The sequence below is a fragment of the Pygoscelis adeliae genome, unplaced genomic scaffold (genome assembly GCF_000699105.1).
Source record: "Pygoscelis adeliae isolate BGI_AS28 unplaced genomic scaffold, ASM69910v1 Scaffold144, whole genome shotgun sequence".
In the NCBI taxonomy this organism is placed as follows: Eukaryota; Metazoa; Chordata; class Aves; order Sphenisciformes; family Spheniscidae; genus Pygoscelis; species Pygoscelis adeliae.
In genome coordinates, this window is record NW_008824551.1 from 1,061,109 (window position 1) to 1,074,773 (window position 13,665).

General features: G+C 40.1%; 1 protein-coding gene across 1 annotated transcript in view; it reads right to left on the minus strand.

The window, feature by feature from the left end:
• ADCY2 (adenylate cyclase 2 (brain)) overlaps positions 1-13,665 on the minus strand; it is a 215,938-nt gene that overhangs the window by 2,212 nt on the left and 200,061 nt on the right. Inside the window, exons 21-24 of the mRNA XM_009321919.1 lie at positions 8,463-8,609; positions 6,585-6,692; positions 4,377-4,491; positions 368-492 (exon numbers count right to left, since the gene is read on the minus strand). Coding sequence (XP_009320194.1) covers positions 368-492; positions 4,377-4,491; positions 6,585-6,692; positions 8,463-8,609 — 495 coding nt within the window. The remainder of the gene's footprint in view (positions 1-367; positions 493-4,376; positions 4,492-6,584; positions 6,693-8,462; positions 8,610-13,665) is intronic.

The following is a 13,665-nucleotide window of genomic DNA, read 5'->3' on the forward strand; positions in this document are numbered from 1 at the left end:
GCCCTTCAGAGATAGGGTAGCTAGTATTTTACGAGTTTAGAAATTCACAGAATAGAAATGTGACTCCCCTCAAATCTTCTCATAATCTAGGGATGCATTTCCAGGCAACCCATTACTTCCTCCACTGTAGGGTCAAGACAAAGTTTTGATTCTCCTCCCATTTTCCCTAGAATTTTATTTTAATTCTTTACTTTCCTGCCCAAGGTCTAATTCTTTTGAAATGTACAGATACAGCTGGTAGGTAATTTTCTTCTGTAGGCATCCTTAGCTCCAAAACACAGACCCGTTTAGTGTACAAATACATGATGTTTTTTAAGCACCAAACTCAAAGGATTAAGAAAAATACTGGCACAAAACCAAGGCTTACCTGTATTTTGTCTAAGACACCAGTGCTGTCCATCCTGCTGGCCACATTTACTGTATTGCCCCAGATATCATATTGTGGTTTTTGAGCTCCAATTACTCCAGCTATTACAGGTCCGTGGTTGATACCTGGAAAACATCAGAACTTAACATTAAAGAAGAAGATCCACCAAACAAGGATACACAGTGCATCTGGTAACATATCAAGTCAATGAACATGGTATTTGGCCCATGCTGAATAGTGAGTACAGCAACCAATGGCCTGTTCACAACTGTTTTATCAACCATTTACAGCAGGAGGATGTTAGTTATAAAAATGGCAAAAGTTAGTTCATCTAATTTTAGTTTTACAGCTCCCTGCCGTCCTCAGTAAATTTGATATTTTCAACCATTAGTATCCTAATAACCTGCTACTGCCTTTATTAGATAGCATGAGGAACACACTGTGGGAGAGCAGCAGCTTCTGGGAAAACAGATATACAAGAATTTCTTTTCATTTCTACTTGTAGTGAAAAGAACTTCTCTCTGCAATAGTTGACTGCCAAATCAAATTACTTTTACAGTATTCTTTGCTGCTTAAATGCAGAATAAACTAATGTGAATGAGCTGGAAGGATTTGAAGCCTTGTTCTGAAGGCTGGATTACCCATAGAATGGTCCTAAATAACGGCAATATAAATATATGTATTCAAATAATTTGATTAAGCATGGAGTAAGAGTAACAAATGGCTAGCTCTGAAACGCACACTGTAAGAGTGAAGAACAACATAGTGTAGACCCTCATTAGACTCTGGGCATTTTTTATCTTGCAGTCAGTTTGTATCCTATGTTACGACTGTAAAGGGAATGAGTTGTACTCTGCTAGAAGGGAAGGAATCCAGGAGGCAAAATCAAAAGCACTATTGTTAACCAGCATCAAATATACTATAATTATAACTATACATACCGATGAGCAGGAAAGCCAAGTTAGACCTAGTGAGAAATAAACCCTGGACAAGTGAGTTGTTTGGATTTCTAAAGTCATCTCCACATCACTGGATCATAACTGACTTCTATTAATTCCTTGACAGAAACCATCACTAGGGATATCTCTACGCAGCAAAATGAAAGTGTGATCGTAGCCCGGGGAGGCATCTCAGAGCTGGCTCATCTAGTAGGGATCATATGTAAGATGGCAGCATGGGCTAGCAACCACGCTGTAAGACCACTTGGGAACCCTGGAAAAAGTGACTGTGGCAGTTAAATTTAGAAAATTGGGGAAATATGCAAACCCTAAAGGCACCAGATAGAACCTGATAAATATTTGTCTAAGCACTTGGGATTAAATGCACAAAGGGACTCAGGCCTTGCAATGCTCTGCATTAAACACCCAGGTCATGGGTGTGTTTTTCTGCTTCATGACATCCAACGTGTAGAAAGCACTAGGGACCTAAGAGTGGAATCCACAACAGCCATCTGCTGAGTAGCCCAAGCTGGCTAGTAGGCAATACTGAAGAGATGTGTATGGCATACGCTCTGCCATGGTCCAGAAATTAGGGCAGTGCAGTGGGACTTTCCTAAAAATACAATGGTGTATTTTTTTTTTTTACAAAGACACAGGAGGTGTCTTTTTTTTTTTACCTCCTTCCTGAACCACCACTGCTGATGGTTTGAGTAATACCTCAGGGGCTGGAGAGCCAGCTTCAGATCCCTCCTCCTTCAAGGACACTTCTACCCATATCTCTTAGGAATGTGTTTTGGCCACCCAGGCATTCTGGGATGTGCTGCTCTATGTCATCCCTGCTAGTGCGGGCCTCCTTCGCATGACACATGTGAATGTTTGTTGGGGCAAGGCTGGAAGAGTAGTGCCCTCAGTCCAGGTGAATGCTCTAACAGAGGGCGATACCATCTGTCTCTCTCTCTCGTATCCAAAGCGACATTTAATTATTCCACGAAAAGGCAAAAAGAGAAAAATCTCATTCCAAAGTATCCTACAGCCTGGCCGCATAGCATTCTCCAGGGAATAGGGATCCACATGCTTGAGCAGCCTCAGGCAAAAGCAGGAACCAAATTAAGTTCACCTACAGCACAGACAAATGTTCTAACCATGAAACTATATGGAAAACAACATATCAGCCTTTATTCTGTTCTGAAAAAAAAGCAGTACCTGTGCAAAACTTATCGCAAAAGCATTTCTGAGCTTGTCTAACAAATTAAGCACCTTAGCTAACAGAAGTGGAGAAATGCCTGAAATATAATCTAGGTGCTCCCCTCCCTTGCCTGACAACGCCAGGGTAGGCTGTGTACCTCCTAAGGCACAACAGCATTTCAGGCACTCACAGAAAATGAAGGTTGAAAGCTGAGACCTCTAGTGAGTTGTAGCAATTCTGGGGTTAGATGCTGGCCAAGGAAGGTTTTTACAAATGGCAGTTTGGGTTTAAAGCGGGGATTATGTCGGGGCAGATGCTCAAATGTTTCTGTGGCTCTAATTGCTATGGATAACAGATGCTTTCATGGTGGTGAGAAGTGGAGAAAAAGTGAAGTTAAGATGGGAAGTGAAGATCTCAGTGGTGCCTATATGGGATTAAGGTGGCAAAAGTGCCAGTTTGGGGCCTGTGTCCCTTTGTAGATTTAATCATTCCTCATTTCATGAAGCAAAGGACTCTGACTTCTCTGGAACCTATAGCAAACACTTTAAAAATCAAAAGTAGGTATCTTTTTTTCCCCTAGAAAGTTTGCTTCATGATCCCGACTTTAAAGGAATCAGTAGTGCTTTAGTCAGTTTGCAGATTTAGCTCCGACACTCAGCAGCTCTTTTATCTGTACTGACACTACTGATATAAGTATGTTTGCAAGTACGTGGCATGTGTCATCTATGGCAAGAAGAGAACTTTTATTCTGTACAGAAATATGGTATCTCTACACTTTTTTTTAAAACCCATCAAGTTCTGTAACACTTTGAGAAGGAAGCATACTTCAGATTTGCTTTGTCATTTTTTTAACTCTAGCAAGGAATACAAAACATACTGGCAAAGGAGCACTCTCAGGAACACATGAACATTTCAAGTCAGAAGATAGCAAGTTTTGCCAGTGGGTGGCACTGTGAAACAAACGTGAGAGGAGCAGCCAAAAGGAAAAGCAAGCGGCACAGCAAGAAAAAGACAAGACAGTAGAATAACTGTTGGAAATCAAATACTTCTGACATGTTTACGGGATTTATGGGTTTCCAATATTTATTTACTGCTTTCATTTCACACTTTCCAAGTTACACGTTGCATTGTAAAACTGCTGTGTACTGCTATCAGGAAAAAAACATTTTGGAACATATGGTTCTTGACCAGCTCTGAATTAATTTATTTCATCATGCTTTCCATGGCTTACTGCAGCTGCCTATTTCTTTTTTAAAATACCGTGATGCACAAATAGAAGCAATTAGAAGATGAAATATAAGGGATACCCCTTTCAAATATAAACCACCAGTCATCTTTGCTCTTATTTGTCAATAACCACAGAATAACAAAGAGAAATATCCTCCTTTGTCTAACACTAGGAATGAAAGGGTCCATTTTTGTACGCTTGCTTGAGTTTAGTACATCTAAAATATTTCAAACTCCAGCCTCACTGGCCCCTTACAGCTCTGGTCCTCCAAAACCATGTATATGATTTTGTAAAGCCCTGTCTACAGTCTTCTTCTGTCCTTTGTCCTTTAAAAAATTTATGTGATTAACAACCTCTAGAATAATTATTATAGAGTTACCATAAAACAAATCAGAGCCATGGGAACGTATTTTTCAACCATTCTTCACTTAGGAATACTGCCCTTTTCTGAGTCCTGCTTTGAAACACTCCTTGCCACAACAGCAGCTATGGTTAACGGGCAATACCACGTAGACGGCCTTTAAACAGGGTAAAGATGGCGCTATTTACTTTCATGGCCCTTTTGGCCAGTTCTACTAACACTTTAATCAGCTGGTACTTCACACTGAATTCTCCCCCTCCTCCATGATATTCTCATAAAAATCCTGTGATACATACCTACTCGTAACTTGAAGTCATTGAATGAATGCTTGTTTATGACATCCAGTTTCGCCACCAAGGCAAATGCGAACTCCACCATGGTTCCTATGTGCATATACTGTCGTTCAGGTTCCTGAATTTACACAGCCAAACAAACAGAATAAAATCATTTTCTTTAGCCTTAGTTGCTGTGAGAATACAACCAAAATACGCTGAACACTTGAAAGCACTTAAACCCTTAGGGATGTCCTAATGCCAGCAGGCTGCAGCAGCAAAGTAATGTAGAAGATGGTGCCCTGTCCAGCATCAGTTAGATCAAACAATGGCCAATAGACTAGGATGCATTTTACTTACACAGTCAGGCAGTCTAGAGATGATAGGTCCAAAACATGTCTAATCTAATGTTTCGATTGCCAAGTAACTGATTAGCTGCTATCTAATCCCACAGACACTCAATGTCTATGTGTGCCTAGGATTTGCTCATTAATTTTCTCTAAGTGTCTGCTTCTATTTTATGTCCTTTAGTAATAAATAATGCTGTGGACAGCCCCACAGAGACTCCTCCCTCTCACTGTTGCACAGCTCAGCACCCTAGTTAATGCTTAAGCTCCAGTGAAGTTTATAATTTTTAGAGTTCCTCCGCTGATCTCATCTGGTAGATAAGCAAGCACCTCTGAGAACATCTAATAGACCTGAAAATGAATAAAATACAAGAGGAAGAGAGGAAAGAGGCAATCCATCCTCTGCCCCCTAATTTACTAGCTCAGAGCTTACACCACTTATAAAGGCTATAGACTTAATGTCTCCTCATACATCAACAGTGTAGCCTGATTTCTAAGTACTGGTTTGAGTCCTCTCAGGCTGAGGAGAAAAGTGATTTTTGGGCTCCTACAGCCCAGGGTAGGACCCTCAGAAGAGAATGATTTCATAAGAGATGGACTCACTGATCTCTATGAGAAATGACTGAATCTTCCTCATTCCTTGAGATAAAGTGGCAGAAGAGATGGACAGATGACAACTTCGGGAGATGATTCATAGAGTAGATGCATCAGCCTAGGTGGGACAGTAGTGGTACTTGCCAGAGCAGCTGTTTAGATGAATGAAGCCTGTTTCCTTTGGAGTTCGCTCCTAGCTAAGACAGATCGTTTCCTGTTCGGTTGATGTATTCAGACCCCCTCCTTAGGCACTTAGTCTTCCTTGGGGGCTTGTATTAAGCTGGGGGCTGTTCCCAGCAGTATGCCTAGCAGTCAGTCACTGCCACACGAGGTACTGCATTATCCGTGGAACTTTGGGCATCTGGACTGAAGACTGCTGAGTTTTGGGGGATTTCTTTTGAAAATGTGTACTAAATCACCAAAGGAACACTACAACTTGGATCTCTTGAGTCACAGTTTGTGGAAATAACAAACGATAAATTTCTTCCTGTGCACACACAACTTTTAGTTGTGATTGAGAGCTCCTCTATGTCTTCTCATCTCCAGTCTACAGTTCTGCATTTCCTTCATCCCCTTCACCTCCCTGTATTAAATGTCAGAGCTAATTTAAAATAATTCTTTTTTTGCCCTCAGGATCCTTAGGATCTATAGTTCAGGCGTTAATTGCTTCTGTCTAGAAGGAACATGAGTTTGGCAAGAGCACATTAATCCTTAGCAGAGAATGTGTTGATTCATAATTGCTGTCTCTCTGTTGCTAACCTGCAGTACTCTAAAGATCATGGCAAAAGCAAGGTTTTTGCTTAGAAGTTATGAATTGCTCCTCCGAACTTCATTTCTACTGACTGCAGTTCCCAATCCTGCCCTATTAAGTAAACCAGAAACAAAGGAACACGTTCTCAGTGCTAAGCCTGAGGGTTCTGTAAGTGTATGGTTAATACATCTACTCAGCCCTCCCAGCTTACAATGGAAAATACTCATTCTTGCAGTCTTTTGTACTCTATAAATCCAGTTCTGCTGCAACATGTAGGAATAAAATGCTGTATTGTATTTAGAGTAGAAGGCCTGTTTTAGACTTAGCAAATACAGAGGTGGCATTTTCAAACCGCAATGTGAAGAACAATAATTCACAATAATATACTAAACAAAAGTATACAATTGTCTAGTGCAAGACAATCTATGTTAATAAGAAAAAAACTAGGCCATAACATTATACATAACCTGCAGTTTAATGAACAGAATTTTAGCCTTCATTTGAACATGTTTTTTATTAAGGAGGAACCTTTTCCTGTACCTGACACTGTTCTTGGTTGGGTGTAGCACTCAATCCTGTTGCTGCCATGTAAGTGCTTCCAATGGTCTTTATCTTTTCAACTCCACTGAACTTTGGCTTTGACAATAACTGTAGAACAAGGATGGTTATTCATTATTCAGATCAGCAGCCTTGTTACTCTAACAGCATTTTTACTCTAACAGCATTCAGAGCACCAATTCTTAGAACAGTCTTTTAATAGACCCCAAAAGGCTTCACAAATATATGCAGGATGAAAGACTTAAGGATGGATAAAACAATGGTTACAGCCTCCAAGGAAAGGGAATTTCTGTCTGCTAAAACACCTTTTTATTATAAAGAGACTAAATTTATAGTAATGAGGATAAATTCCACCTTATTGTACATATAGCTCTTAAAAGTCAGTAGACTTTGCACTCATTTGATATTGGAACTGAGTCACCATGTGAGCCAACAGTTAAGTTTTAAGCAGCTTTCTGAAAGTAAGCATCTATTCCATGCCCATGGGTGGTCCACGCCAATGGGACTAAAATCCAAGGATTTTAGTTCATATCCCAGGTTGTTTTGAACATTCCAATGTTCTCCAAATGGATTTGCTGCTAAAATACCCTCTATAGCTGCAGATCCGCAAATTCAGACTGTGCTCTCTGAGTCATGACATGATCTTAATGCCTCTTTCTGGTATCTTCATCACTAATGACCTTCTTTAAGACAAATACTGTTATCAGTGAGACCTTTACAGCTGCCTTTTCACAATCCATCTGCAGTCATACTCTGTACTTGCTTGTAACTTCAGAGAATGGGATATTAAAACTTATACAATCCTTTGAGTCGCCCATGTATCAACTGATCAATGCTCTGTATAATGAGAGCAACACAGATCAGGTACAACACAAAGCTGTACCATTTTAGGGGACATAGATTTACGTACCTGACTTTAGGCACTAGTATTTAGAAACTATAGCTAATATACAGCATGTAATATGACTGCCTCATGAACTGCAGCTAAAGGGCAAAAATTTCTCCATCAGATATACACATAGGATTCTCATTATAGTGAATCAAAAGCAATTGAGCATGATGTCAGATCAATATCTGATTTATCCCACATAAATCTCTTTTTCCTTTAATACTCCCTGTAAGTAATTTCCATGTGACTAGGCACACAAAAGTTCTTTTCTGACAGCTCTTCCACTCTCCCTTTCAAGTATGTTTGCTTACTGTTGCATACCCTGAGTTACCAAGATTGAAACCTGTGCTGGTTTGCCTGGGATAGAGTTAATTTTCTTCACAGTAGCTAGTATGGGGCTCTGTTTTGGATTTGTGCTGGAAACAGTGTTGATAACACAGGGATGTTTTGGTTACTGCTGAGCAGTGCTTACACAGTGTCAAGGCCTTTTCTGCCTCTCACCCCACCCCACCAGCAAGGAGGCTGGGGGTGTGCAAGAAGTTGGGAGGGGACACAGCCGGGACAGCTGACCCCAGCTGACCAAAGGGATATTCCACATCATGTGACGTCATGCTCAGCATATAAAGCTGGGGGAAGAAGGAGGAAGGGGGGGGACGTTCGGAGAGATGGCGTTTGTCTTCCCAAGTAACCATTACGCGTGATGGAGCCCTGCTTTCCTGGGGATGGCTGAACACCTGCCTGCCCATGGGAAGTAGTGAATGAATTCCTTGTTTTGCTTTGCTCATGTGCGCGGCTTTTGCTTTGCCTATTAAACTGTCTTTATCTCAACCCACAAGTTTCCTCGCTTTTACCCTTCCAATTCTCTCCCCCATCCCACCGGGGGGACAGTGAGCGAGTGGCTGTGTGCTGCTTAGTTGCCAGCTGGGGTTAAACCACAACAAAACCATATGTTTGTTGTTAGAAGTACATACATCATCGAAGTCAGCAATGATCTCATTTAGCAGCCTGAGACATTCCAAGCCTTCCTTATTAACATCAGATTCTGTGTAAAATTCCTTGAAATCCGGAACAGAGGCAAACATGACACAGACACAGTCATATGACTGATGATATAGATCCTGTCCAAAAGAAAACAGAATAGAGAAAAAAGAATCTGTCATAACCAGCTCTAAATAAAAGTTTCCTTATTAATATGCAGTGTCCTGGTTCTGAGAAGGGAGGTATTGCAGTGGTTCGAATGCCTTAAGATGGTTGTTGGGTATTCTTTGCATTTAGTTGCATTTATTAACTTTAAACGGTGTATAAACCTGTTTGTTAAAGAGACTCAACATACACAGCTGAAAATATTTTAGTGATTTAAAGTTACCTTTTTTTCCTCCTGAACATTAAATTAGTGAACATTTTATGTTCACAGAATTATTAGAAAGGGCCCATTTCTGAGGCTTCTCACGTAGAGAATTTGGTCTGGCTTGCACAGCTGAAACTGTATTTTGCAAAATAATCTCTAATTTATTACTAGCTGTTTATATTATTGTAATAACTAGAAAACTGAACCAAAATCACAAACCCAATGCACTACAAATGCATAATGCAACACAATCCTGATAGTTCCTAACCTAAAATGACAAGATGCCTAACAGGACAAAATAATTGTCATTTCTTTTCCATAACAAGGAGCTGAGGCAAAGGGAAAGAAGTCACCGGAACTAAAACTTATTTATGTCAGATTCTTCACTGCCTTCTGTGACCACTAAAATGAGAGCACCTCTGCTCCACAGGAAGTTTCTGGTGCTAAAAATGACCACCCCCCACCCTTCAGTTTCCTCTCCACTGCCCTTAAACATTAGAATAGCTCTTCTTTTAGGATGAATTCACATCCTGAAAAAAAGGAAAGAAAGAGTATTTATTAAACTAATGCTTTAAAAAAAAAAAAATCTATACACGAAGGTAACCACAGCAATAAAAGATGCTGTAAGCTACTATAAAGTGAAATTCTGTTCAAGTTATTGTTTGAGTAAAAGAAGGGCTTCAATACTCATGTGAATAAGGTGAATAGGATTTGTTCTGTGATTTCAAGAAGGACCAGATATTATTCCCTTTTTACTTATCGAAGCTTTTTTTTTGCCATTTCACTGGCAGTACGTTTCTTTTTGAAAGAATGTGGCGTGTCTCTACACAGATGTGTACAGACATAGTGAATCTCTATTGGTGATGTATAACTGAAAAATAGCAGAACTACGGGAAAACTGTTGACCGCCTCGTCCCAGAACAAGTGTGAGGGAAGTTTCTGGGCAAACATGAAAATAATGGCGGACAGGGAGGAACACGGGCAGCTGGAGAAGGTAGGTAATTTATTACTAGATTTTTCTGCCCCTTTATTTTCTAAGGATTCCATAACCAGAGCGTCGCTGAAGCTCCACCATGCCTCTGTGCAATGGGGATGGAACAAATCGTTGCAATTCAGCATTATTATTTATATTCATAAAGCTGAGCTGGTTGAAATCACCCATCTGTACCTGACATCCGGCTTACAGCCATAGATACAAAATCAGTATCACTTTAAAGTGACCTGATTGTGCAAATGAAAAGCAACTAAACAAAACATCCAAGCGATGAGTTCACTGTCAGATCGCTACTAAACTTCAAAGGAGTTCTGGATCTCCACTGTCCTCTTACCAAGAGAGTTTTGCATGAAGAACCAATATTGTGATAATATTCTTCTGCCATCTATTTTATCCATCTCCATAAACATCTGGTTAATAAATTTAATCTGTATAATAAAGTAATCAAACAGTGGAGAGAGGGAACCCCTCTGGCTGGATGACATCAACTGAATTTAGGCAAGTTAAGCACCTGACTGAAGTATTTGAGAGCACAGTCATCCTGTGTGTCCTATATTGTCAGTACAGCATATGTGCCTATCTGGAAGGTCATTTTAATGCCAGATGGGCACAATCACCTCAGTGTTTCCCTCTCTCAGTCAGTTACGGAAAAAGGCTAAAGAGGTAATTTTTCCTAGTGTAGGGACTCAAGACGAGTGCCTGAAACTATACAGGATGACTCTGACTCTAAGAAATTCAGAAACTCAGGCCCAAAATGACTTCTTTGCTCCAGTCTCTCACACTTAAAACCAGGTCCGCTCTGTAGTACTGCAGTGACATACACTGGCGGCTGCCTTGAGTACGCATGCACCTAGACTCAGTGCAGATATACTCAGATTAGCTTGAAATTACTTAAGTGGAGCAGCAGAAAAAGATTAACAGGCTCACTCCTCAAATGTTTAGCTTTTGCAGTCTGCATTTTGCTCCACATCTACCTACTTCAAATTTACCTCAGGCATGTCTACACTGAAGCTACAGAAACATTTGCATATAAATATACTAAAAAGTTAAGAACTGATGTGCTGAGTGCTTTTCATAGGCAAGTTAGCAGAATAGGTACAGACATTACATTCTGTGGTTAACTCAGCTTTCCTTCTATTTCTTCAAGTCACCTTCCCTGTAACTCGATTTCAATTTTGGGTGAAGGAATTCAGGCCACACAGATGGTGCTGGTTATTAAAAGAGGACTGCATCAAAAATATAGGGCCTTGGTAATACAGAAGGGGAAATTCACAGTGTTATAGAAAAGACTGGAGGGAGATACAAGAGTATTTATAGCAGAATGTAGATAATTAATACGCAAAACATGGATTATTACACATACTTTTGAAACTTGACCTGACAAAATAAACAAGTTGTATATATCTGTGATCAAATATATTTTTTTTAAGAAAAATTGTGTTCATATTCCTACCAGCTTGAAAAATCCGGTAAGTTAAATCCAGCCAAAATAATAGTACAGTTAAAATTAATATTAATACACAACTCTCTTGTCCTAGGGATTCTGTTAATTAGTAACAAAAAAGTTGTTTTAATTTACCGGATAAACATTAGACAGCAGCTGTTTTATTTGCTTTATTGAATCCTGCTGATTTTGCATCCTGAGAATGTAAAACGTGCCAGAATTACACTACTGATGAGATACTGGTTGTGAAGTTTGTGAAACAGACAAAAACCTAGGCACAGAGGTGATACTGGGACAGTGCCATATCTGAGATAGTACTTGGAAACTAACGCCATGTAAAGGTTCGTTTGAGAATATAACTTCAGGTCATAAGAACACAGGTCTGTTAGGAGCTGCAGCTGAACCCTCACTGGAAAAGGAGACCAACTATGCAGTGCTGCAGGCATATGATATTACTGAATAATATGAAGCAGAGATAGTAGAAGATGGATTCATTTTACCACCTCATAATACAGGAACCAGAAGATAAATAAAACATTTAAAAATAGAATAAGGAAAAAAATTTTACGTAAGAGATATATAAATGCATATGTCATTGCTATTCAACAACATTAAGGACAAGAGCTTAGAGGGTTAAGAACCTGAATGCTTATGTGAATACTAGAAAAATGCATAACTAGGAAGTGTATAAAAAGCATCTGCAGAAGCAAAACATGCCCTTACATTTACAGGTAAAAGCAGAAGGGTGAATAGCACATTGATCTTCAGCTGTTCCTCGAACTTTTACAGTGGCAACTCCTGTCTTACTACGACTGCCAATGGAAAAAAATCTGTCTTACAGACGTTAAACGTGGAGCCCTAATTAGCTATTAGGAAGTGCCTTTGCTGTCTTCCCTGAAAGCAGAAGTGTTGCCCAGAATAAATCATGGCAACTTGCACAATGCACAGTCATCAGGAAAAGAAATATGACTGAGCAAAAGACAGGAGCAGAGATGCAACTAAAAGTGCTGTTGGGACACAGGAAGATCAGTGTTGTTTATGCTGTTGGCTGTCCACCCAGTACGGGGACAACCTGTAAGAAAGGGCTGCATGCCTGACTGCTACAGTTACAGACACAAATCTTTTTCTATAACCAGAGTTATCGCTCCTTTCTCTCCTCCACCTCAAAAATAAATGAACACATTGTATGTGAACACTTGTCATATGCTGAAGCTCAGCAACGGTGTCCCATTTCTCTTCCTTCCTCTCTAATACTGGAGCAATATCCATCCCCACGAATGCTCTATAGCAGAGTACCAGCATGGGAACAACAACAAATGGCACTGTTTATAACCAGATGAGTAGCAATTGTGGCTGTTACAATAAATGTCAGAGAATTTTAAGGAGGCATTCCCAGCTAGTTTATTTTGATCATTCATAATAATAAAGCCTGTAGCAATTGGGTGCCTTAATTTTCCTACGAGTACTTATTTTGAAACAGTACTCTCCAAAATGTTTAATCAGAAAATTAAATGCAATACCGTTCCAGGAAGGAATGGCTTTGCTTCTTTCAACAAAAATAAAAAAAACCATGCTGTCTTCTGCAGTCAACCCTTTATTTTTTCTTTTCCTTTTTTTTTTTTTCCCTTTGATAACATCCGAATTTCTGCTGGTTGGCTCTCCTTACTGTCCTCTATTCTTCTCCAGCGCCTGGAGACCTTCTCAGGATGGAGGAGGCAAACTGGTCCCATTCTACCTCTTGGAAGGGTATGGTGGTCAGCTTCTCTGGGGTAAAATTTCTGCTCTAAGCAGGGTGCTGGCTCCATCCTGCAGCTAACGGAGCAGGATTCCTCTTGCTCAGTAATGTGCTTGCCAGTTAGCTTGCAGCACAAAAGCTCCTGAGCACTTTTTACTAATAGAGGATCTGGATGCTAACAGCATAAAGGAAAAGGCTGCACAAGCCAGGTGCAGATATATTTAATCCTGGCCCCGTTTCCTGCTGTTCATTTTATATTTATTCCTATCTTTCTTCTCTCAACTGGAAAGTACCCTGTCTGGTACCCAGCATGCAGACTATAAGCAGAAACCCAGTTCCAGAGGTTCTGGTAAAGCAAACAAACCTTTATTACAGTTTGCTCTGAAGTAACTTTGCTTTTACCGTATTAGCATTACTCAGTGTGTATCCTGTTATGAAAAGACCTTTGTTGGTGTCCTGGTTTCGGCAGGGATAGAGTTAATTTCCTTCCTAGTAGCTGGTACAGTGCTGGGTTTTGGATTTAGGGTGAGAATAATGTTGATAACACACCGATGTTTCAGTTGTTGCTAAGCAGTGCTTACACCAGTCAAGGACTTTTCAGCTCCCCACGCTCTACCGACTGAGAAGGCTGGAGGGGCACAAGAAGCCGGGAG